General features: G+C 41.2%; 1 protein-coding gene and 1 non-coding gene across 2 annotated transcripts; both read left to right on the forward strand.

Annotated features, from left to right (window-relative positions):
* Positions 1 to 2,030: 2,030 nt before the first annotated feature.
* LOC119370173 (small nucleolar RNA R71) lies at positions 2,031 to 2,137 on the forward strand. Its single transcript, XR_005177750.2, has one exon. It is a non-coding gene; the product is annotated as a small nucleolar RNA R71 (small nucleolar RNA).
* Positions 2,138 to 21,145: 19,008 nt separating this feature from the next.
* Positions 21,146 to 23,117, forward strand: LOC149496166 (uncharacterized). Its single transcript, XM_089721287.1, has 4 exons — positions 21,146 to 21,929; positions 22,003 to 22,172; positions 22,576 to 22,918; positions 22,998 to 23,117. The coding sequence occupies exons 1-4, from the start codon at positions 21,465 to 21,467 to the stop codon at positions 23,115 to 23,117; spliced, it is 1,098 nt and encodes a 365-aa protein (XP_089577413.1). The 5' UTR covers positions 21,146 to 21,464.
* The last annotated feature ends 3,607 nt before the right edge of the window (positions 23,118 to 26,724 follow it).

Genomic DNA, 26,724 nt, shown 5'->3' on the forward strand with positions numbered 1-26,724 from the left:
GTATATGTCCATCCTCAAGATTGATGTAATGCATGACTCGATTTGGACTTATCCCTTTAAGGTCAGAAATTTGCCATCCTATACTCTTAATCCTATTTCTAACAATTTTTAATAAATCATTTTCTTGATCCTCAGTTAATTTGTTAGAAATAATAATAGGAAGTGTGTGATCTTTTCCTAAGAAAGCATATCGTAGATGACTCGGTAACTCTTTAAGGTCTACTATTGGTGGTTTTTCTATTGATGGTGGTAAAGGCTCATGTTCCCTAAGTAACATTTCAGGTCTTAAATGTGAAAACTCCTCTTTTTCCATTTTCATATTTTCATCCTCGAATTTTTCATTATCTCCCAAGGCAAATATTTCTTGTATGCATGCATCAACTATATCGATTCTCATACAATTTTCCTCATCCATAGGATATTTCATAGCTTTATCTATATGAAATTCAATGATATCATCACCTATCCTAAGGACTAACTTTCCTTCTGAAACATCAATTAATGCCCTTCCGGTGTTCATAAATGGTCTTCCTAAAATAAGAGGACAATTTTTATCATAAACATAGTCGAGTATGACGAAATCAGTTGGAAAAATAAACTTGTCAACCTTAACAAGTACATCTTCAATGATACCATATGGTTTTTTAATAGTTTGGTCAGCAAGTTGTAAAACCATATTAGTTCTCTTAATTTCATCTTCTAATCCTAATTTCTTAAAAAGAGATAATGGCATCAAATTAATACTTGCTCCTAAATCACAAAGACATCTAGGAAAATCTACTTCACCTAATTTGCATGGTATAGTGAAACTTCCTGGATCTTTGAGTTTAGTAGGTAACTTACTTGAGATTATGGAACTGCAATCCTCAGTTAGAGTGACTGTTGACACATCTTCCCAACTACGTTTCTTTGAAATTAATTCTTTAAGGAACTTACCGTAATTTGGAATTTGTGTGATAGCTTCCATAAGTGACATGTTGATATGCAAATTTTTCAGTTTATCAATAAAATTTAAGAACTGCTTATCTTGCTCCTGCTTCTTGAGCCTTTGCGGAAAAGGTGGCCTAGATTGATAAGCTTTAACATTGTCCTTCCCTTTATCCTTTCCTATTTCTTGTTCTTTGGATCCTGCATTATTTACTTCAATGCTCGGTTCACCAACCGGCTCCACAGTTGCATTATTCAAAACATTAGCTTCAATACCCGAAGGAACTATTTTATCTAATATTTTTCCACTTCGTAAGGCAATGGCGCTCACATTCTCCCTAGGATTCTTTTCTGTATTACTAGGAAGATTTCCTACTTCACGTGAGGAAATAGCATTGGCAAGCTGCCCTACTTGTACCTCCAAGTTATGTATAGATGATGAATGATTTTTGAATAACTTGTCAAATTTCGATTCTAACCATTTAAAGCTATCATCCTGACTATTCATCTTTTGGTTAAATCCCTCCAGAAATTTATCAATTTTATTGGTCAATTGTCCTAGTCTATCTTGATATTGACTGCCCTGATTTCCCCTCTCGTGATTATCACGATTTCTCCAAAAAGAATTATGATAATTACGATTTTCAGCATTATAAGTATTCGGATATGGGCCGCGAACTTGTCCTTGGACATAATTTACTTGTTCCTCCATAACCGGATGCTTATAATTGCATTCATTTGAGACATGCCCATTTTGACCGCAATTGTCACAAGTAAGGGATGTTGATTTACTTATGTTTAAGTTATCAATTTTGTAGGACAAAGCAGAAATTTGTGCTTGCATCATAGTTAAAGGATCTAATTCATGCATTTTCTTAACTGAATTCTTTGAAAAAGAAGAAGACTCATTACTAACAGTAGAATGACTTACCTGAGTTCTTTCGGTTGGCCATATGCTATTGTTGTTGGCCATCTCTTCTAGTAACTCAATTGCATCATTAGTAGTCTTCTTCATTAATGATCCTCCTGCCATAGCATCTATAGTTCCCCTTGTAGAAGGTGTCACTCCATTGTAGAAAGTTTGAATCAATATATTTTGGGGAAGGCCATGGTGTGGACAAACTCTTTGGAGCTCTTTATAGCGATCCCATGCCTCATATAGGGATTCATTTTCATGCTGAGTAAATGAGGTTATTTCTTTGATAAGCCTAGCGGTTTTTGCTAGTGGGAAATATTTGGACAAGAAGGCTTGGGCTAGTTCTTCCCAAGTAGTGATAGAGTTTGGTGGTAATGAATTCAACCAAGCTTTTGCCTTATCTTTCAATGTGAAAGGAAATAGGCATAATTTGATAGCATCTGCTGGTACTGAATTCATCTTAAATGTATCACAGATTTCAAGAAAACTGGCTATATGCGAATTAGGATCCTCATTTGGTAATCCGTAAAACTGAACACTATTTTGGAGCATTTGTAATAAAGCAGGTTTAATCTCAAATTGGTTAGCATTTACCGGTGGACGTACTACTCCCGTTTGTGAACCATTTAAACTTGGAGTCACAAAGTCCATCAACCTCTGTGGTGGATTTCCATCACCCATGATTCTTGAATTTCTTCTTTTCTTCTTCTTTTTTCGTTGTGAAAGGAATTGTTCAATCTCAGGCTGATAATCCTCCAATTCACTGTTCGAAGATCTAGTACTTGGCATATGAGTATGTAAGCTTATGTGTTCCTGCAAAATTTTGAATCAAATATAAGTATGTAACTTTAATTAAAATAAGCTGCAAATCACATATAAGAATATTTCGTTAAATGACAAAACACCGTTCCCCGGCAACGGCGCCAAAAACTTGTTGCGTCTCTATTGAGTTCCCGCAAGTATACGGATCGCAACGTAGTAATAAAAGATCGATCCCACGAGGAACGGGTTGAATACACTTTACTACTTTACTCTTAATAGTGTGTTTACAGAAATAAATACAAAAGTGATTGATATCTATTTATACTAAGACTATTATTTAATTAAATTAAAAGACAAGTGTATAGTAAAATATTTAGAATAATTAATTATAAAGACAAGTGTGTAGTAAAATACTTAGATTAATTGATCATACACAGGATTTTCCTTCTCTATGCAAAAGCTTATAATATGCAATAAAGAATTCTTTAATTACACATGGTATGATATAATTCAACTTTTCAGTATAGAATTATACTATCTATTATAAGTACTTATACTTATAATAAAAACCTTACTTTGTTAAATATTAAACCTAATTCTTATTCTTTGATTATTTCAATAAGATAGATTTAATTCCAACAGAAATAAGTGAAACATGCATATGTAAATTCAACTCAATGAATTAAATCTCTTTGATCTTTACTAAATTATTTCCTTCTGAGAATATAATCTAGTAACTTTGATTAAACAAAGACCAAAAGATAACTTAAAGAAATTTTATTGAATACTACCAATTAGATATTGTTGCTTTGCATAGAAGAGTTATGAAGAACAACATACAATAAGTCTGTAAAACAAGAGAAAGAATGAATCTAACTCAGGCCTCTTGGAGGGCGTCACACCTCGAGGGACTTCTTGGTGTTTCTTGGCACAATCAATAACAAGTGACTCTCGTCAATCTTGTTCTAAGTACTACTAACACACTCTCTTAATACAATCTAAGTATTTTGTGAATCTAATTCTGAATAATAATCAATTCTCGTATATCTGGTGTAGCTTCACTTTGATTGCTATTTATAGAAGAGAAGAGTGATGGTGGTGTTGATTGGCCAAGAGGTGCTTAAGGTGACTTCTCATGGGAAGAGTCCCGACCCCTGCATAAAAAGATATGATTTTCTGATGAAAAGGCAGCAAACACGTCTCCTGGAAATCTCAACTCGCGCTCGCGCTGTTGAAAGTCGCGCTCGCGACTTATGCTCCAGATGCTTCTGCCTCTCAAGAGTGAATTACGCGCGCGCGAAGATGAAAGTCGCGCTCGCGTCTTTTGCTGGAAAACCTTCTGACTCTCAAAGGTGCTTTCTCGCGCTCGCGTAGATGCATATCGCGCTCGCGTCTTTTGGTCCAATCGCTTCTGTTACTCAGATCTGCTTGTCGCGCCCGCGTAGATGCATATCGCGCTCGCGACTTCCTTTCCTGGGTGTTAGTTGCGCGCGCGACTTCTGGTAGCGCTCACGACTTGGGCGTGTTTTCTTTGTTGCGACCTGCTCTGCGACGTGAGGGCTGGATTTAAAGGTTTCTTCCATTCTTTCAACTTGTTTTGGTCTTCTTTTGTATAAAACAAAGCTTTGCTTCAACTTTGTACCTGGAAATTACTTTAAAGCAAAACAACACGAACAAACGTAAAATATAGAAAACAATCATGCATTCATGCAATTTATATTGAAATAACATAACAAGATTTGCCCGCTTTGTGAGGCTATCAGTCGCCAGCCGATCACCGGACTGCCGCCGCGGACCGCCGTGCACGGTGGCCGGAAACGTCAAACCGCCTAGAAATTCACGACGATCACACTACTCGACTCAAAATTCACCGAGGATTCCATTTCTGCTGTTAATTTCATGGAATCGGTCCTCTAATTGGCTGGATCGGGTGCGACAGCCGCTGCACCTCCTCCGCACACGACCACTTCTCAAACTTCGCTGAAATCGCAAAATGATAGAGGGAAATTACTCACAGCGTCGTGGATAGTTGATTGGCGCCTGTCTCCTCCACTGGGATAGCCAGAAACCGCGTAGATCGCCGTAGATGGAGAAGAGCGACTGTCGCGAGGAAGACAGCTCCATCCGCGCCGCTACAGGCCCGATCGACGTGAAGGGAGGCTAGAATCGTGACCACCGGCGACAGACGAACCGATCGCCACTCTATTCCGATCGAGTGGTGGCCGGAAGCGTAGCGCAAGGGCAAGAAAGCGCCTGTCGCGCCATGGAGGAGAAGGAAGAAGGGAGGAAGGGAAGGGGAGGGAAAGGAAAAGAAAAGAGAAAAGGAAAGAAAGTGGCTTCTAGACCATTCCGGTTTGATTTGAACCGGTTTGGTCTGATTTAATGGTTTGGTCTCATTTTGTTTGGTTTTCGAGTTTTTCACTCGATTTTCAGATTATTCATGGGGTTTTCGACAATTCAAATTGATTCTGGGTCCGGTTCGATTTGTTTAATTATTTTAGTTGGGTCATAACACATTTCTTCAACTTACTTTCTAATAATACAACAATAATAATAACACTAAGTTAATTTAGGATAATTAATTTATATAATAGCATTCCATTTTATTTCATCAAAATTTCCGGACAGTCTGCTATTGGGCTTGGGCCCAATTCAAATTCAGGCTCAAGTTAAACTTGCTCGGTCTTAACAATCCATACTATCCAAAAAAAAATCGGATTTTGATTTAATAAAAATTCCAAAGTTTCGAAAATAAAAATTAAGGGTGTTTCAGTTCTGATCATGGTTTCCAGAGATATATATTTTTCTCTAAAAAAAAATCAGTTCTAATGTTATATCTTTCTTTCGAAAATATTACTATGAGTTTAAAAAATATTGGTAAATTGTATTTTAAATAAATTTTAGAATGCTCATACTCATATAAGAATAAAATTAATTAATTTTACAAAAAAATCAAATAAATTATTGCTTTATTTTGTTTAAATGTTATTAATTAAATAAATTATAAGAAAATTTTGAAAAATGCATCAAAAGAATGTAATTTTAAACTTAGTAAACAATTTAAAAGGGTAAAAAAAAAGCTAAAAACAATATAAGTTTAGACTAAATATTTCTCTCTTTTTTTACCATTTTACTTTTTAGATTTTTAACTTTTAAAGTAAAGTCTATTTTGAAAAAAAAAAATCGTAAGTATATCAAGTAGTAAAATACTATTGAGACTTTTAGAGATATATAAAATAGGCTAAGTGATTATCATTTTCAAAATAAAAATAAAAAATTTTCGGTTCGAACCGGATCGAAACTGCTGGTTAACCGCCGGTTCAGGTTCAGATTTTAACATTCACATGAACCTTAACCGGCCCTTGAACCACCGGTTCCGATTCAAAACTTTGAACCGACGGTTTCGATTCATTTGCAATATAGTTCGATTCCAGTTCAAAATGAACCGGCAGCCATGCCTAATCATATAACCATATAAGCATTACTGTAAATAACTTGCATATCGAGCAATCACATAACATTAATCTATAGGTAACTTGTATTGCAAAATAATCCATCTAATATAACTTTATTGTCAATACCTTACTCATTAATTCAGATTATTAGGCATTAACAATGACTTTGAAGAAACAGAAGCAGATAAGGTAACAGAACGGTGTCTGATATCAGTCAGATTAATACTAGCTACTCAACCTTTAACAGTAGACCTAGAAAGTCTTTCAGATATAGAGTCAGTAGAGTGCATCCACTCGTCCAGAAGACACCCACGTATCTGGCATATGAGCATAGCGCAATCGAAATTAGATCTCATAGCATGCTTTATTTTCAAAAACAAATAACCATATTCTAGCAACTACTCAACCAAGATCACAATAAGAGCCCATTAGTTCTTATTAAGTCAATTGATTTTAATTCCAATTCCATGTAATAATTTTATAATTCAAGTATCACTCAATAGTCTTAACAAGTAAGTGTACCTAATTGCAACCTGCTCATGATTTATAGAAGCTCATTTTTTTCATACAACCTCAATCATATATGCTCATAAATATACATACATAAAAATCTCATACCTTAGGATAATCAACTTCAAGCATCTCAAGTCAAACCATATCAATCCCGACTAACATATTTTAATATTACTTAAGTGGTCAAGTAAGTAAGCGTACTTAGTGCATAGCATCAAGCTTTCTAAAGCATAATACCCAGATGGGCATTATCAAATCATAGGCAAACATAGCTCTAGCCTAATCACATTGCATATTGGTTCTCAAGTCAAACAAGTCAATGTCTCAATAACAAAGTCCTACTATGTCATCTAATCACTCATTTATATTCAAACAAGCAAAATATTACACATAAAGTTTAACTCATGCAATCTATAATTCAAGTCAATCATAGGTCATAATCTAGGGACAAGGTTTGGCCAGACCTAAAGCACTAGGGTACATGCTCCCTTTTCTAAGTTTGTTCATATAATTACCTCATTCTAGCATCTAATTACACATTAGTTCATTCAATTGCACGTCAAAAAATCTTTTTAGACTTAAATCCCCAATTAAGCATCAAATACTCAATGAGAACCCTAACCAAGTTTATATAAATCAAACCATCATAAAGAACCTTTCGTCAATATGTTACGTCATGCTTACAACTTAATCAATGCTTAGTTACCATATGAGTTTGTAGCCTCATTCAAAAAAGATTTTAAAGTATTTTATCTCATAGACATGTCATATATATGCACTTAGGGAGTTTAAGCATCATTTGAAGGTCCAAAACACAACATAACATTAAAGAGGACAGCAAAGAGCAAGGGCAAGGTGTGCTAAGTAGCATGGCCATGCTAGATAAGCACATATCATACCAACAGTCAGGAGAAAGCACAGGCTTGGCGTGCTAAATAGCATGGCCGTGCCAGGTAGTACGACCTGGGCATGCTAAAAAGCATGACCGTGCCAGAAGGCCAATTTCAGCACACGCACAAGTCAATAAAGAGCACAGGTTGGCGTGCTAAGCAGCAAGGCCGTGCTATCTGGGTTTTTCATTTACGAAATTTTACCACTTTTAAGCCTTTAAAAATAGCATACCAAACTCTTAATCTTAGAACCAACATTACACTTAAACTACTTTCAAAACATGCCAAATCAAGGTAGTAACACTCAAGGAACATTAACATATCACTCATAACTCCAAATTCATTCAATACCATCAAATTCACAAATACTCCCAAACATTCTCATAATCTCAGTCACACAAACATCAATATAAGAAAATCAAATTAAGAACATATACTTGTTGAGCACTAATCTCAAAATTGCAAAACAACGAACTCAATTGGAAATTTAGGCCTTTCCTTTGCCCTTATCAACTTTAGAGGCTTCACTCTTCTCTACAGGCACGAACATACAAACGAAATAGATACTACACAATAATTAGAGATTTAAAATAACCTAATCACACTCGAACATACAATCAAAATTGAAAACAGATTTACGAATTGCAAAATAGAGACTTACCTTGTTTACGGAATACCCTTCTGCGGCTAAGCCTAATTGCACCCTTGATTGCTAGTTTATTTTAACAAATCTTAGCTAACTAATATTTGATTTACTGTTTGTTTGGAAATTTGGTGGCAGAAATCACAAGAAAAAGAAGAAAGCTCTCTGCTCTCTCTTTTTTCTCTCTGGTGTGTGTGTGTGTGAAGAGAGGGGCGTCACTCACCTTTAGGTTTTAGCATTAACTCTCTTTTTTTAATGTTATATTCTTTTTATATTTTATTCTTATATTAATTAAGTAGCCCACGCACACTAGGCCCACTTAATTAAATAAACCCAATTAATTAACTAAAATCCAATTAATTAAAATAAAAATCATATTTTGGTAAGCAAATTCTAATAATCAATAATAATTACAAAAAATAATTTATAAATACCATTTATTTTAAAATATCAATTTAATAATTTAAATACTAAATGAACAGGTAAAAATCATATTAATTTAGAAAAATATTGTTTTCAATCCCAATTTCAGATCACTTGGTACAATTAGAACTATATCGCATCAACTCTCACAATTATCCTAAGGTACCATTTCGCAATTCACAATCCAAAATCAGTTAATGCATGCATAATCAAACAAATGACATGCAATGCATGAATCACAATGAAGACTCAATAATTATGAAAATAACTTATTCGAATTGGAACTCATACCAAAATCCCAATTTGGTACCAATTAGCAATCCAATAAGCTATTATTCATAATTCCAAAAATCAGGGCATTACAATAAGAATCTGGTTATATCCTACAAACCCATCCATAATAGAGTAGCATCCCATCATTATCGCACTGTCGATTCAGATATCAATATGAGGGAGAGGAAAATCATCCTTCGGTGATGCTTTGTTCAGATCCCTATAGTCCACACACATTCTGACCCTTCCATCTTTTTTAGGAACTGGGACTATATTTGCCAACCATTCCGGATAGTGAACCACTTCAAGAAATCTTGCGTCTATCTGCTTGATCACTTCCTCTTCAATCTTTTCGTGCCATTCTAGTCTCAACCTTCTTCCCTTCTGCTTCACTGGCTTGGCTCCAAGATACAGAGGGATGTTCGCTCCTCTATAAATCTGTCTATTCCTAGAATGTCCTTATAACTCCATGCTGTTTTTGCCCCAAGTGAGATCCCAAAACCCCGGAAGGACCTTGGAAAACTTATTACTTTTATTTTGAATGTGGAAATGTGATTTTTATTTAATAAATGGTGACAAAACCCCCTTTTTTTGGGAATGCGGTGCCGATAAATCGGTCTTATAAAACTTTTGAGTCGCCACCCATTATTTCGGCAATGGGACCGTTTCCAATTTTATTTTATAAAAGTGACTTCATTTAACCCAAGTTTATTTAAGGTCAATTATTTGAAAAACTGGTCAGGCGCACCGTGTGCAGTTCTAGGTAAGGGAATTGGGTACGTCGGCCCGTTGGAAGCCGACGCTCGAAAAATCGGCCTCTTTTAACCTACAATTTCTAATTTATTTTAATTTAGAAAAGCCAATTTATTTAATTAAACCCAACCCGAATAAATCGAACCGAGTTCCTATGTGGAAAATTAATTAATCGTCCCAAATAGATCCATTCATTGCATTCATAACCATTCATGATCACATCCATCATCCACCCATAGCAAAAATAATTAAAAGACCCGCTCTTGCCTTATGGTTAAAGGCGGGCCACAAACCGAATTTGCAAAATATTATATTTAATTAAAACATAATAAACCCTAAAATCCTATAAACATGCATAATAAAATAATAACCTAATTGATATGATTAAATCATAATCTGCCCATTATTGGTTATTTCTTGAATTAAAAATAAAACTTTTATTTAATTACACGAAATTAGATAAAAAAGTAAAACTATTCTGGAACCCTAGAACAGTTGCGTCACGCAGCTGTTCTATGAAGAACAGTTGCGTGACGGAACTCCTAGTTGCGTGACGGAACTCCTAGCTGCGTTACGCATCTGTTCGTGACTTTATCCATATTCCCAGATTCATTAATCATTTATTTAAAACATAATATTAAATAACAAAACATAAACGAAATAAATTTATTGATTATGAACAGTTCCATCACGCAGGTGGTTCGGACAAGGTCAACTTCTTTTGGACATGAACAGTTGCGTCACGCAGGTAGTAGCTGCGTGACACAGCTGCTCTGGTCCGTAACTACCTTTCAAACTACCCTTTTTACGTGTTCTTTTTATCAACAGTGGTTTAATATTACTCAGAAACACTCAATAACGGGCAAAATACTACTTAATCAATACCAAACTAACCAAACACTAATAAAACAAAATATTTAAAAGATTAACAACTAAAAATAACAAAGAGGGTTTAGATGATTACCTAACCCTCAGATTTGAAGATTGCACGAGTTTTGGAACGTTGTTTCAGGATCACAGAAAGCCCTTTTTGCAAAGTTTCAATCAAAAAACTCTTTTTCTTTTTCTTTTCTCTCCTCTTTTTTCTCTTTTTGTCCCTTTTGTTTTGTGTTTTCAATCTATTTTATCTCTAATGGCTTGATTTTCTTCAAGACAACTCAGTGGAGTCCTTGCAGAAAACCCTAACCGCGGCTTCAAATTTTCTCTAAGTCCAAAAGTGCCAAAAGTCCCGTTTAAAGCATAAAAATGATGTATTTATATGGGTAGGGCAACAAAACAGAGCTGCGTCACGCAGGTAGTAGCTACATGATGGACCCGAGAGCTGCGTGACGCAGCTCACTTTTCGTACAGTTGCCGCGTATCCACTCAAAAAGCAAAAACAGTTACACGGGCTTGTCCAAGTGATGTCATCTTGGTTAGAGTTGCGTGACGCAACTACTAGTGCCGTCACGCAACTTATAGCTGCGTGACACAACCCTAGCACAGGTCAGACTCCTTGAACCGGTTTGAGTCAATTTTTGGTTTAAAGGCTTCTGTTTGACCCTGATTCCTTATTCCATATCCTTATATCCTCATCGGGTTAGGCGGGGGGCATAAAAACACGCGTCAACAGTTTGCCCCCCCACCTTATCATTAATTGTATAAATGATTAATGTTAAAGTGGTCCATTGACGCGCCTTCAATCCGGCAATCATCCTCAAAGCTCGGTTTGATTGGCTTTGAAAGATGTTGAGTTGACTTGATCATCTGGCCACCTCCTCAGCTCGGTTTGATTGGCTTTCGTCGGCTCCAGTCGGATCAGTAATGATATCCAAAATTTGGTCTGATGAAGATACCTTCGAGGCTCGATTTGATCGGCTCGAAAGGTTTTAATTGCCCTGGTCAACTTCGCAATTCACCATCATTGACCGGGAAGAGAGTTCAAGCAGCTTCATAATACACCATCACTGTTTGGAGGATGAAATTGTCCTGATCAGCTTCGCAATACACCATCACTAATCAGTAAGAGAATTGACTCGATCAGCTTCGCAATGCAACATCACTAATCGAGAAAAATGATCTGAACAGCTTCGTAATACACCATCACTGCTCAGTGGGACCTATCGGCTTCGAAAAACCATCACCGGTTGGCCTGAAAAATTGTTCAAGAGAAAAAGAGCAATATCTGTGTACAAACAGACCTTGCCTTTTGTTAGAAAAATGTTGGGACATCACATGCCCCCATGCATTAATTATAAATTTAGCAAAAATTTTAGGCCAAAAAAATTTTGGGCTTGAAATTTTCATTCCAGGTGTACCCTTCCTGATGCGGTGTTTAAAAGAGAATTTACCTGAGAGTAATATGGGCAATTTGATGCTCCTGCCCCTTGTGCGGTGAGTAGACAAAATTACTGAAGTGTATGAACCGCATACCGACGTCAAATTGCTTGAACGGGTCATTACAGGCTTTAAATGGGCCGTGCGGGCCCTATGGGCTTGAGTGAGGTTGATGGGCTTGGGCACCTCCTTTGGGCTTGGAGAAGTGGGTTTGGGCCCAATCGCTTACTATAAGTAAGTTTTTTCTAACCATTTCATTTTCACGTATCGGAAATCCTAAGCTATCTGAGAATTCTCTGAACCTTCAACCAAAGACAATGTCTCAACTCTCCGAGATTCCTTCCTCTGCCTACACACCGGAGATGAACACGTTGGGGGCGATCCCGGATATCCCGACCTTCGAGGGCGAGCCGGCGCCGGTCAGCCAGAATCCGCTGACTTCAGGGATGCAACCACTGCAGCTTCTTTTGTTGCCGGGCACCGAATTCCCGGTTCGCTACGAGACTAGCCGGATGCACGGCTTTCAGACTGAGGTAAGTGATTTTTCCTCGAAATTTTTTGCTTTTTCAATTGCGCATTGCGAATTTGGTTGAATTTGTAGTCTATATGTGTGTCGGCAGTTGCGCCACGCAGGAAGGAGTTGCGTGACGCAACTGTTCTAGGTGAACAGTTGCGTGATGCAGCTGTTCGAGGCGCTAGAGAACCCTAGGATTCTTGAACTTAGGTGAATTCGCCCTTTTGCATGTGTTTAACTCTAGATTTGTTGATGAATACTTGATGCTATCTCCATGCGACATAACTTTGTCCTGAAAAATGCATAGGAATAACACAAACACAAAGAAATTGAACTTAGGTTTAGTTCCTGCGTACCTTCGACAGTTGTGTCACGCAACTGTTTTGTGGAAGAACAGTTCCATGACGCGACTGTTTATCAGCGAGGCAAGGCCTTGGACAGTTGCGTGGCGCAGCTATTGAGATGCGTGACGCAGCTATGGAGGTGCGTGGCGCATCTGTTCTTATGACTCAATATTTTGAACAGTTGTATGGCGCAGCTGTTGAGGTGCGTGGCGCAGCTGCTGAGGTGCGCGACGCAGCTGTTCTTCAGGGTGCACAACTTAGGCAAGACGCATGACGCAGCTGTGTAGATGCTTGACGCAGCTATGGTTTGATCCGAGACTTGAATTTTAATTTTTCCTGTCATGAAACAAAAATAGATAACTGTTAGCTTAATTTTTATTTAAATTGAAATTTTTCTTACACAGGTTGATCTAGGCAAGGCCAGCGCCGGTGGATCTTCCACTGATGCTTCGGCTTTCTGGGACTTGCTGGACCCTCCTATGCGTGCTCAGGTCATTGCTGCCGGCTTTGGCGACTGCGCAGCGGGGCTCCGTCGTACACAGCCTCGCTTTCCACTCGCCACGCGCTACACGCTGATGGAGCGGTGGAACGACTGCACCCACACTTTCGTATTCGGATTCGGGGGAGATGACACTGAAACCGGCCGACTACGCTGCTATTACGGGGCTCAGATTTGCTGGTCCAGTCGCTCCCCTGGATGCTCGGTACCAGACCGCTACACTTGGAGCTCAGCTGGTCCGCTCTCTACTCGGTGTGACCATCCAGACCAGGTACACTGCGCAGGGATGCGTATCATATGAGGTTATATACTGCTTCTGGGCCGAGAGGATCAGGACGAGGCTAGCTGCGTGGAGAGAGTTGCCAGTGGAGGCTCGGCCTACTGCTCCGGCCTACACCCGAGAGGAGAGGGATCAGGCCGCCCAGTCCTTTCTCTTCTACATCATTTCATCTCAGCTACTATGCACCTCCTAGAATAAGGGAGACCCGGCGGTGCTAGTATGCTTGAGGGACTTGAGTCGGGTCGGCTCCTTCGACTGGGCCACTCTTGCTTTGGCTCATCTCTATCACGGTCTTGATGTATGGACCCGTGGTAGTGGTGAGTCAAACTGGCAGTTCATTCGACCACTGGAGGTAAAACTATTATTTCTCTTCAGCTTCTTCTTCTATTATAATTACTTTACTGCTCAACTGTATACTGAAATCACTGTGATCTTTATTGCAAGTATGGGCCTACGAGTACTGCATCTATCCAGGCGGTCCGAGCGGCGACACCTTGGCTAATTCCCGGCGGATTCCTCGGTATCTGGCCCACTGCCATCATACCTTCGCCAGTACCGAGGATCCCCATTACTGGAGGTGCTTCCTCAACGACAGAGCCCTATTTGATGTAAGTATAAGAATCCACTGAACAACTTAGCTTTCTCTTTTTCTTTTCACTGTGCAATCACTGATTTATCTGTTTTGTAGCTGCTTCTGACTCCCTGGGAGGGAGAGGCCTGGAGGACCTATCTGGCTCATCCGGTAGCGGAGCTCTATACCCGGTCTAGACTCCTGCTACGGGGGTATTGGGTGTGAATACTCAAATTTTGAGGCTCAAAAAGCCAGTTTTCCCAGACTGCAAACAGTCCGGCCTGCAACAGTGCCATGCCAATTAGTTTGACTTACATGGCTCAAAGAGCCAGTTTTGCCGGACTGCAAACAGTCCGGCCGGACCGGAGGCCATTTTGGAAACTCACCGAAAGTATGCCAATATGGTACTTAAAACGTCCGGAATGTCGCAATGACCACGGAACAGGTCTCGAAATTTTTTTCGGAGACCCGGAACTCCCGAAAACTCCTCCGGAGTGAAAAAGCCCAAGTAACCGCGGCCGAGCACGGTGGCTCCGGCCACCGTCACGGTGGCACCTGCCCCTGGCACCGGCGGCACCTGCCGCCGGACCGCCGGCGGCACATGCCGTAGGACCGCCGGCGGCAGGGGCGGCACCTGCCGCCGGACCGCCGGCGGGACCTGCCGCCGGCACCGCGGCACCTGCCGCCGAACCGCCGGCGGCACCTGCTGCCGGCGACCCATTTTTTGCCTATAAAAGGCCACTTACCTCTTCAATTTGGACACCCCTGTCTGTGTTGACGGACGATCTTCCTCCCTCCCACGCTCCTTGCGATTTCTTTACCGCTTTTTGCATTTAATTTAATTTTTATTGCATTTTTATTGTGATATTTGCCCACTAAAATTCAACAAATTAAAATTAATTAATATTTCCTAAACGAGGAGCTTAATCTGGAGCTAAGAAGCGGCCGTCGATTAAATCAGGTACACAAACGAAACTCTGCTCATTTAATTTTAGCACTTCATGCATATTTCTCTTCTACTCTTAATAATTCTACAACTGCATAAATGCATTCACGTCATCATTTAGACAAATAAACTGTCTCAATTAAACACGATTAAGTTTAAATGCCCGGTTAATTAATAATCGTGGTGTTAAAACTTAAATTCGACAATATTGGCTAAAAGAATCTAGTTAATTAATAACTATGGTTCAATCGCCTTATTTCGAACAAATCTGGCTAAAAGTCCAATTAATCAATAATTGTGGCTAAAAGCCTTAATCAATCGCGTTTTGGCAACAAATTGCCTACGGTTTAATCAATTTTGGTAAACAAATTGCCTATAAATTAGATTAACCACTGTCTAGCGACAAATCGCTTAAATCGAACTTTTTGGCAAAATGCCTTAAATTAATCAATCTTTTGGCCAAAGGCCTTAAAATCAATCAATTCTGGCAACAATCGCCCAATCAACACTTTTGGCAAACAGGTTGCCTAAATCGACACATTTCGGCCAAAGGCCCTAAAATCAACCATTTTGGCGACAATCGCCTAAATTACACATTTTAGCAAACGAATTGCTTAAATCAACACTTTTTGGCTAAAAGCCTTAAAATCAATCAATTTCGGCTCGAAGCCTTAAAATCAATCAATTTTGGCTCAAAGCCTTAAAATCAACAACTTTCGGCGATAAAATCGCCTAAATAAACCATTTTGGCTAAGAGCCTTAAAATCAACGATTTTGGCGACAAATCGCCCTACAACCATTTTTGGCACAAATGCCTTAAAACCAACATTTTTGGCGACGAACGCCTAATCGAATCAATCGATCCTTTGGCAAAATGCCTAAACAAACATGCACGAAGCATACACACACTCATGCATTAAGCATACACCTTCAAAGCCCTTCAAAGAAGGCATATCGAACTACGTTGACTTTGATCTTCCATTCAAACGGAAGTACGTAGGCACGTTAGGGATTTAACCCCGAGCGGCCAGTCAAAATCACTCAAACATTTCATTAATCCATCATTCACCTTGCAAAACATTCATTCATCGGTTAGTTTATCAGCATGACATAGTCTCGGGATCCACCTCGGGTTTGCAGACTGTGCCTTAAACATTGGGATAATTAATCTAGTAACTAGGTTAATTAAAATTGGAGTCACTCAGGGTTTTTTCCTATTTTACCCTTAAATAATTAAACAAGGTGGCGACTCACACACATCATGTGCATTTCTTCCTTAGTCACATGCATCCATATGCATATGATATTTGGGGAGGGGTTCACAGTTTGGCGACTCTACTGGGGAATGTACTTATGTAATCTTTTTTGCATAAAAGTGGACTACAATTGCTGTGTAAACTAACCAGCCCTTCTTTAGGGTTTTATTTTACTATGCATTGTTTTGCAGGGTACCTTAACATTGAATCAAGTATTCTTTCTTTAAGAATACGGGATAAAGAGAATTCGGACTTAATTGTACAATTTAATTAAATCATTTTAAATTGTTGATTTATTTGCACGATTGAGAATCCTTTTCTCCATTGCATAAAAAATGAATTTCAAATGAATTTCTTCCCTCTCTGTTCAAACTTCTGAGTCTGGATAGCAAGTAGCGCTGATCGGCAGGTCTCTTTGATTATGTCGACGGACAGCCAAAGCGTCCTCCCTGTTACCGCAAACCATCCCTAATCCTTTTGGGGATGGCCCATGGGCATGCGTACTGTTGGACCCACGCGAAACTCCTTGTTTCACATGTGATTAGGTATATTCATGCTCAAGGTTCAAGGGTCCCTTTATAAGCCTATTCTCTATTTGCATCATAGCCTATAGAACCTATCCCTTAGGACTGTATGCACCCAATAATGTGAAGCATATCATGAACAGATTATGTTGTGATGTTGTGCGCATTCACGCATTCATCCCATACTTCACAAATAAAAAAAACATTCCATTTCAAAGCGGGAAAATCACATTTTGGTCTCTGAGACTTGAAAAATTACATTTTGGTCCCTGAGACCTGGAAAATTACATTTTGGCCACAGAGGCCCAAAAATTCACAATTTGGCCCCTAAGGCCCAAAAATTTCCAATTTGGCCATAGAGGCCCAAAAATTTTCAATTTGGCCACAAAGGCCCAAAAATTTCCAATCTGGCCACAGAGGCCCAAAAATTCTCAATTTGGCCCTAGAGGCCCAAGAATACCCATTTTGGCCCCAGAGGCTCAAAAATTTCCAATTTGGCCCATAAGGCCCAAAAATTCCCAATTTGGCCATAAAGGCCCAAAAATTCCCATTTTGGCCACAAAGGCCCAAAAATTCACATTTTGGCCACGAAGGCCCAAAAATTCCCAATTTGGCCCCAAAGGCCCAAAAATTCACAATTTGGCCTAAGGCCCAAACATTCACAATTTGGCCACTAAGGCCCAAAACTTCACAATTTGGCCACAAAGGCCCAAAAATTCCCAATTTGGCCACAAAGGCCCAAAAATTCACATTTTGGCCACGAAGGCCCAAAAATTCACAATTTGGCCTAAGGCCCAAACATTCACAATTTGGCCACTAAGGCCCAAAACATCACAATTTGGCCACAGAGGCCCGAAAATTCACAATTTGGCCACAGAGGCCCGAAAATTCACAATTTGGCCACTAAGGCCCAGAAACTCACATTTTGGCCTCTAAGGCCCAAAAAATCTCGATTTGGCCCTAAAGGCCCGAAAATTTCCATCTTGGCCCCTAAGGCCCAAAAGTTCACATTTTGGCCCCAAAGGCCCAAAAGGCCCAAAAATTCACAATTCGGCCACAGAGGCCCAAAAGTTCACAATTCGGCCCCTAAGGCCCGAAAGTTCTTATTTTGGCCACAAAAGCCCAAAAATTCTCAATTTGGCCCCAAAAGCCCAAAAATGCCCAATTTGGCCCATAAGGCCCAAAAATGCCCATTTTGGCCACAAAGGCCTAAAAATTATCAATTTGGCCCCAAAGGCCCAAAAAATTCCAATTTGGCCCCAAAGGCTCAAAAACTCACATGTTGGCCTCAAAGGCCCAAAAATTCACATTTTGGCCCCTAAGGCCCAAAAAAAAAAATTCCTTGAGAACCTGGGGCCTTTCGAAAAGTCGAGGTGTCCAGCCCTAAGCACTCTACCTTACGTATCACATCCCATTGGGTCCTATCCTAGGTGTCCTAGCCTACCAACACTACCCTACATTGTTTGGTCATACCACCCCACATCTCAAGGGTCAAGTCCAAATACCTTACCCTTACACTACCCTACCTCACACTATCTCACATCCCCTATGAAAACACCTTATATAGGATAGTCTAATCATTTTGACTATATCCTTTCACAGTGTGAACCCCTCCCCAAAATATCATAGGCATGTGGATGCATGTGACTAAGGGAAGAAATGCACGTGAATGTATGAGTCGCCACCTTGTTTAATTGTTTTAGGGTAAACTAGGAAAAACCCTAAATGACTCCAATTTTAATTAACCTAGTTACTAGATTAATTATCCCAATGTCTAAGGCATAATCTGCGAACCTGAGGTGGATCCCGAGACTATGTCATGCTGATGAAACTAACCAAAAATGAATGCTTTGCAAGATGATTGGACCAATGGACTGTTTAAGTGAGTTTGAATGATTGCGACTTGCCGCTCGGGGTTAAATCCCGAACGTGCCTACGTACTTCCGTTTGAATGGAAGATCAAAGTCAACGTAGTTCGATAGGCCTCTTCTAGAGGGCTTTAGATGGGATGCTTGATGCATGAGTGTGTGTATGCTTTGTGCATTTTTGTTTAGGCATTTTGCCAAAGAATTGATTTGTTTCAGGCACTTGGTGCCAAAATGTTGATTTGAGGCTTTTTGCCAAAAGAAAGGATTTGGGCTTATTCTTGCCAAAAGATAAGTTGGGCTTATTTGCTTGCCAAAGATTAATTGGGCTTATTATTGCCAAAAGATTGATTGTTTAGGCGATTGTCGCCAAAATTGAATGATTTAAGGCTTTTTAGCCAAAATGAATTGATTTAGGCCATTGTTGCCAAAGGTTGATTTAAGGCTTTTAGCCAAAAGAAATTGATTTAAGCGATTTGTCGCTATAAAAGAGATTAATTTTCACTTATAAGCAATTTATTTGCTTAAAGTGATTATTTAAAGGCTTTTATCCAAATTATTGATTTAAGCGATTTGTCGCTATAAAAGATTAACTTTTCACTTATAAGCAATTGGTTTGCCTAAAGTGATTAATTAAATTGAAATATAGGCAATTTATTGCCATAAAAAAAAACGTGTTTAAGTAGGACCTTTTAGTCACAATCATTGATTAACTGGACTTAGGCCAAGAACTGTTCGAAATAAAGGCAATTTCACCATAGTTATTGATTAACTAGGCTTCTTTAGCCAATAATGTCAGATTTACGCTTTAATGCCACGATTATTAATTAATCGGGCATTTAAGCTTAATCTTTATTTGAGGCAATTTATTTGCCTAGTGGATGATATGGATGCATTCATGCAGTTATAGAGTTAAGAGGAGTAGAAAAGAAGCATGCATGAAGTGCTAAAATTAAATAAGCGTAGTCTAATTTATGTACCTGATTTAATCTCCGACCGCTTCTTAACTCCAGGTTAAGCTCCTCGTTAAGGGAAATATTAATTAAAATGGAATTTTAATGGCCACTTAGTAAAGCAAGAAAAAATGAAAGCAGAATAAAATAAAATAAAATAAAATAAAGAATGCAGAAAGCGATAAAAGAATCGCAAAGAGCGTAAAGGGAGAAGAGAGGTCCGTCAACACAGATTGTGTCTAAAATGGAGCCCCAGGGCCTCTTTTTATAGAAAAAAAATGCACCCCGAGCGCGCCTGCCCGCCCTCGAGGGCGGGCATGCCCGCCTGGGCTGGGCGGGCGTGCCCGCCTGGTCTGGGCGGGCGTGCCCGCCCATGCTGGGTGGGCGTACCCGCCCATGCTGAGCGGGCATGTCCGCCCAGGTTGGGCGGGCGTGCCCGCCTTTGCAGGGTGGGCGCGCCCGTCCTTGAGGGTGGGCATGCCCACCCCCGCGGGCGGACATGCGTGCCTTTTTCTTTTCGGAGGCTTTTCCGGGAGTCCCGGACTTCCAAAAAATATTCCGAGACCAGTTTCGTGATCTTCGTAATTTTTCGGACATTTCAAGTACCATATTGGCACACTTCCGGTGAACTTTTTGAATGACCTCTGGTCCGACCGGGCTGTTTGCAGTCCGAAAGAATTGGCTCTTTGAGCCTCAAAATTTAGGTATTCACAGTTGCCCCCCACCGGCAACCATAAAAGATGTTTTATGGGCGCTGGTGGTTGTCTGAAAACTAAATTTTGTAGGCGAATGTTAGACGCGTCAAAAGGACCCGCCTCTTGGCTATTTGCTTATAAATAGCTCAAAAACTCATTATTTCATTTATTCTCCACTCTCCAAATCAAAAGAGCTCTCTCAAATTCTCTCAACTTTCTCATCATGGCTTCCCCAAGCTATAGCAGCGACGAGGACCTCCTGGAGTCTCTGGGAATTTCTGTGGACGATGTCAATCTTGCGGCGGACGCTGACGATCATGCTTCCATGACCGGCGTCTTTGCCCAGGTAAGCTCCCTTCGCTTCTGTACTTTTGGGCCTTAGGCCAAGTGTGAATTTTTTTGGGCCTTAGGCCAAATTATGATTTTTCGGGCCTTAGGCCAAATCGTGATTTTTTTGGGCCTTAGGCCAAATTATGATTTTTTGGGCCTTAGGCCAAATCGTGATTTCTTGGGCCTTAGGCCAAATCGTGATTTCTTGGGCCTTAGGCCAAATCGTGATTTTTTGGGCCTTAGGCCAAATTGTGATCTTTGGGCCTTAGGCCAAATTGTGATCTTTGGGCCTTAGGCCAAATTGTGATTTCTTGGGCCTTAGGCCAAATCGTGATTTTTTTTGGGCCTTAGGCCAAATTGTGATCTTTGGGCCTTAGGCCAAATTGTGATTTCTTGGGCCTTAGGCCAAATCGTGATTTTTTTGGGCCTTAGGCCAATTTGTGATTTCTTGGGCCTTAGGCCAAATCGTGATTTTTTTGGGCCTTAGGCCAAATTGTGATTGAATCTTACCACTTTTATTAGTATGATACTGGGGGAGGATTAGGATATCTTTTAGTTAGGAACCAAAGGATAACCTTAAACTGTTTTACCTTCTAGGATGCATACATTAGGCTGGACGTGGGCGAGTCCTCTATTGCTGAGATCCCATTTGACATACTTGATCCTAATAACCCGGTCGGAGCCATCATTGGCCCCTCTCACCTGGGCTTCTTAAGAAATCTCGAGCTGGGTAGGCAGAATTACAAGAGTTTACTGGGCGCGTTGGCTGAGAGATGGTGGGACACCACCAACACTTTCCACTTCTCTTGGGGCGAGATGACGATGACCCCAACTGACTTTTCATTGATTTCTGGGATTCCTTTTGGTACTCGGCCGATCGAGCTGTATGACGATTGGAGGACTGCGGTTACCCCCGACCGAATGACGGAGTTGATAGGGATTGACCTTCCTCGGATTGTTAGACCCAGCCATTCCTCCCCCGATCTGAGTGTTTCGAGGCACTGGTTATCCTCCCAAGCCCCTAGCATTTATGCCCGACATAGACAGGGAGAGCTAACGGCTACTCAGGTAGCTAGATTCACTCTGCTGCTGCTGTTTGCTTCGTCTTTCTGGTCTAACAGAAAAGAGAAGTTTAATCCCTCTATACTGAGGAGTTTGGAGGACTTGGCCCACCTCACTGAGTATGACTGGGCCGGTGCTATTCTGAGCCGCATGTACGATGATATGTGCGATCTGAGTCGAGGCCACTGTAGGCTCAGTGGGACCTACTATTTCTGGGAGGTAATGTAAAGAACATATCCTCATTCTGTGCCCCCCTTTATTTTTATTATTAATCCTTTCCTTCCTTGTGCAGACTTGGGCCTTTGAGTATTTTCCCTATATCCGCCCTGAGCTGGCCCGCACTGATCTTGGGCTAGGGTTGGTACCTTTAGCTTGGAGATGGTACCGAGCTAACCAACAGTCTATTCTACACCGGAAGTCTTTGGGAGATCTGCGGAGCTTCTTCGATACTTGTACCATAGGGCAGGCGAGTGCATCCCTAATTTCTCTTGGTTATGTGAAAAAAATAAAAATGATTTATTAACACATTTGCTTCTCTTACATAGGTTGAAGTAGGGGCGATGGGCATCCGACTCCAACATTGGATTGAGGCGGATCCCCATTTCAGGCGATCAGAGGCTCTGTCTCGGCGGCAGTTTGTCTTATCACATCCTGTTCTGAGACGTTACTACCTGGGTGAGCGAGTGGACTTCCAGGTTAGGGGCTGCCGCTCCGTTCCTCTTCCTCCCCCTGAGGACATGCGAGCGGGCAAACAGATGGTTCTTACAGATGTCCATACTGAGGGTATCCCGTACATGGAATTGATCCGGGGTGGAGATTATGACGAGTTCTGTCAGGTGTTTCTGATGCGGCCCATCGGCTCCAGGTTCGACAGTCTCCCGAGGTCGACTCCTTCCCAGCCGCTTGGCACCCATTCCTCTCGGGCTTCCGGTTCTTCGGCCAGGACTCCAAGGAGGAGGCCTGTGACCCAGCCTTCTTCTTCTACTCCGGTGGAGGGTCCGTCTCGAGCTGGCCCTAGTCATTCGGTTGGTGCCTTCAGGATTCCCCAGGCTATTTCAGAGGCTACCAGGCCTGTCCATCCGGGCTTGGCCAATTTGCACCTTCCATACAGCATTTCCTATTACACTCCTGAGGGTACTTCGTCTCTTAGGGAGGTATCCCTGGACCGTGTGAATCACCTGGCTCTTCCTCCTGATGACATTAATGAGGTAATGACTGGTAAATCCCTCATAAAAAGGATTCATAAGAGATTTGTATATTGACTTTGTATTTTTGTGTGATTTCCAGGTTCCTGACGGCTTGATCCGTCAGATGATGGAGCTAATCCTTGGAATGCAGGAGGAACTAACTTCAGCTTGGACACTGCAGGCTTTTGACGACCAGAGGAGGAGGAGGTCTCGCTGCTGATAGCTGCTAGACTTCTTTGCTTTCCTTTACTTTCTTTCCCTCTTTATTTTCCTGTATTGCATCTTGGCCTGTATTTCTGTACTCAACTTATTTGTACCTGTATTTGATTAATACTGACAGTATGCATGCATTAGATTTGAGCAGAAAAGGATTAAAAAAAAAAGTACACACTTTGTTTCTTTTTTTTTCGAAAGAGAAAAGGAAAGAAAAAGGTTATTTTCTACTTTTATTTCTATTTTTCTTTTTTTTTCTTCTTCTTTTTCTTTTTTTTTTGTTTTTTTTTTTATTTTTTATGCCCGCCTGGGCTGGGCGGGCGTGCCCGCCCTGCCTGGGCGGGCATGTGCGCCCACGCTGGGCGGGCGTGCCCGCCCACGCTGGGCGGGTATGTCCGCCCACGCTGGGCGGGCGTGCCCGCCCTTCCTGGGCGAGCATGTCCGCCCACGCTGGGCGGGCGTGCCCGCCCCAGCTGGGCGGGCATGCCCACCCTAACCGGGCGGGCGTGCCCGCCTTTCAGGTGGGCATACCTGCCTTAGAGGGCGCGGGCAGCCGCCCTTAGGGGCGACTTTCTCAATAAAAAGGCTGCTTTCAGCCTTTTTTTTTCATTCTGACTCTCGAACACTGTGCTTAAACAGCTATTTAGGTCAGTTTTCTCTCTTCCCTCTTTTTTTTTTTACTTATTATTATTTATTTTATTTATTATTATATTTATTATTTTTTTTTTAATAAAAACAGGAAAGATAAATAAATAAGAAACATGAATCCCTTTTACAATCATAGCATGCATAGCTGGACCAGGAGTCTCTCCAAAGTTGAAAAGATCAATTTGGGGAGGTACGGAATTTCTCCTGTTATCACTCTTAGGGGCGTAGTAGTTGACTGGGACTTTGTGCGAGCCTGTATTAGATTTTGGGATCCTGAGGCTCACGTTTTTCGGTTTGGGGCTATGATGGAGGAAATGTGCCCTCTTTTTGAGGAATTTTGTGCGATTATAGGGTGTGATCCCAATGCTCCCTTGGTTAGGCACGAGGTGAAAGTTGGGTATGTTAAGTCATTTGAGAACTTGTTTCGGTTTAGCCGGCCACAGGCTAGGGCTATGATTGTGGATGATCAGAAGGCGATTCTGCCGCCCCTGATTGATGAATTTTCAGAGACTTGCTTGGACGACCCTGACCGGATGAGGCTGAGGATGCGGGCCCTGGTTTTCTGCTTATTGGCTGGTTTCTTATTCAACCGGGACCCAGGTTTTGGAGACTTGCGGCTTTGTCCCATGGTTTGGCAAATGGAGGATATGGGCTGCATTGGCGGTGTCGCGCTGGCAGAGACCATTAGAAGCCTTGACAGAGCTGCTTTAGGGTTCGATGATTGGACTGTTTCCCCCATCATTCTCCAGGTATTTTTTCCATTATCCTACCTCATTCTTCTTCTTCCTCTTTTTTCTTATAATGGAAAAGATCCATTATTCAGGTTTGGTTGAGGGATCACCTTCAAGTAGTGGCTGCTCCAACCTCCCTTCCCTACAATCCTTCTCAATATCGCATGCGGAAAATCTTGCTCTCCCACCCTTCTACTGAAACATGGACTTCATGGCTGGTTGAATTGGGTCCAAATGAGATACTGTGGTTCGTCCCTTGGTACAATATCAACCGCTTTATTCAGGTCAGCTTTCGCCATTCTCGGGTTTATCTCCTAGGCCTCACACACTGTACTTGGTACTGCGCTTCACGCGTTCTGAGGCAGATGGGGATAGATCAAACTGTCCCTATTATGGATGACATTTCAGCTGATTCTGCGATTACTGCTGGTGTTACCCGAGCTGTTCTTAAAGCTTGGGTTAGAGATCACCGTATGGTTAGACCTTTACCTGATCCTACCAGCGTTCAGACTTCTCCCGAGTACCGGGCCTGGTTCATTACCGCTGTCTGGCCGATTGAAAGACCAAGGAGGACTGCACTGCTGAGTGTTCTCGAAGGTTGGGTTCAGGCTGATGCTGAAGAGGAGGTTGGGACAGGTGAGGAGATTGTGCTGGCTCCTTGGACAGGCAAGGCAGGGCAGAGTTCAGTAGAAGACTCAGAGGATGCCGCTCCGCGGAGGCGACGGGATACCTAGACTCTTATGAACTTTTGTGATTTTTTTTCTTGTTTTGCCTTTCGTTTGGGGACTTTGGATTTATCTTTTGATGTATGCTTTACACTTTCTTTAGTTATTTTGGACTCTCTTGCTTGATTCTGGATTATTTGACTTTGTCATTAGGCGTTTGAACTTTCCAAGCATTTGCCAACTTTTATTTATTCAAGCTCTAATTTTTGCCTAAGCCGCCCTTTCGGGTTTTCAGCTTAGCGAGCTACCCCCTTTTTGCCTAAGCCGCCCTTTTGGGTTTTCAACTTAGCGGGTTTTTTTCACTTCTTCTTTTTTTTTTTTTTTTTTTTTTTTTTTTTTGGGAAAGAAGAAAACGAATTATGAAATTATTTTTTTTATTAATGTTTAGACCGCGCCCAATGAGGGCTGCCTACATATCTCCGATATATGATTTTTTTCAAAGAGAATCAGGTCTAATGTAGTTCCTTTTACATTATGCAAATGATTACAATTTACACGAAATACCTTTTTAACTGATCTAAATTACATGGATTAGTGAATTCTAAGCCATCCAAATCAGTCAAAATAACGGCTCTGCCTGACAAAATCTTCTTCAACACATAGGGTCCAGCCCAATGAGGACGGAACTTCCCCCGTGGATCTATGACCGGTTGTCTAATTTCCTTCAGAACCAAACAACCTTCTTCCAGTTTCCGGTCTTTGACCTTCTTGTTAAAATGTCTTGCCATTCTTCTTTGATAGACTTGAGTTTGGTGGATCGCTCGCAATCGGTTTTCATCCATACCCAAGAGCTGCAAATGATAATTCTCAGCCCAATTTGCTTCACTGATCTGGCTTTCCCGGATAACCCTCGCTGACTGAACTTCCAGCTCAATAGGCAATACTGCCTCCATGCCATACACTAGGGCGTACGGGGTTGCCCCAGTAGGCGTTCTGATTGAAGTCCTGTATCCCCATAAAGCATTTGGTAGTTGTTCATGCCATGCCCTATGCCTCTGAATCGTCTTTTGCAAAATGACTTTTATAGCCTTGTTCGCGGCTTCGACGGCCCCATTTGTTTGTGGGCGATAGGGTGAGGACTTATGGTGCTGAATCTTCTTATGCTTTAAGAGGTCAGCGAATTCTCCTTGAAAATGAGACCCGTTATCAGTAATGATCTCGAATGGTGCTCCATACCGACAAAGGATGCTGGTACGTACAAACTGTGCTGCCTTCTTGGCGTTTAACATCGAAAAGGAAGCTGCCTCAATCCATTTAGTGAAATAATCTACAGCGACCAGGATAAACTGGTGGCCATTAGAGGCTTTCGGGTGGATCTTTCCAATTACATCTATGCCCCAAGTTGCAAAAGGCCACGGTGAAGCAATTGGATTTAAATTGACTGGAGGCCGTTTTTGCAGCCTAGCGAAAATTTGGCACTCATGGCACTTCCGCGCGTGCCTCACACAATCCGCATTCATAGTTGACCAGTAATAACCTAGGTTCATGATTTTCCGAGCCAAGGCTATCC

This window comes from Jatropha curcas, chromosome 5, assembly GCF_041381405.1.
Source record: "Jatropha curcas cultivar XTBG-Jc1 chromosome 5, XTBG_Jcur_1.0, whole genome shotgun sequence".
Classification (NCBI taxonomy): domain Eukaryota; kingdom Viridiplantae; phylum Streptophyta; class Magnoliopsida; order Malpighiales; family Euphorbiaceae; genus Jatropha; species Jatropha curcas.

What these genes read in the sequence shown, in the direction of transcription:
- LOC149496166 (XM_089721287.1), top strand. Translation starts at nt 21,465, where the DNA reads ATGACGATGACCCCAACTGACTTTTCATTGATTTCTGGGATTCCTTTT. An exon ending in GGACCTACTATTTCTGGGAG is followed by an intron (nt 21,930 to 22,002) that starts GTAATGTAAAGA and finishes TTCCTTGTGCAG; the next exon opens with ACTTGGGCCTTTGAGTATTT. An exon ending in CTCCTGATGACATTAATGAG is followed by an intron (nt 22,919 to 22,997) that starts GTAATGACTGGT and finishes TGTGATTTCCAG; the next exon opens with GTTCCTGACGGCTTGATCCG.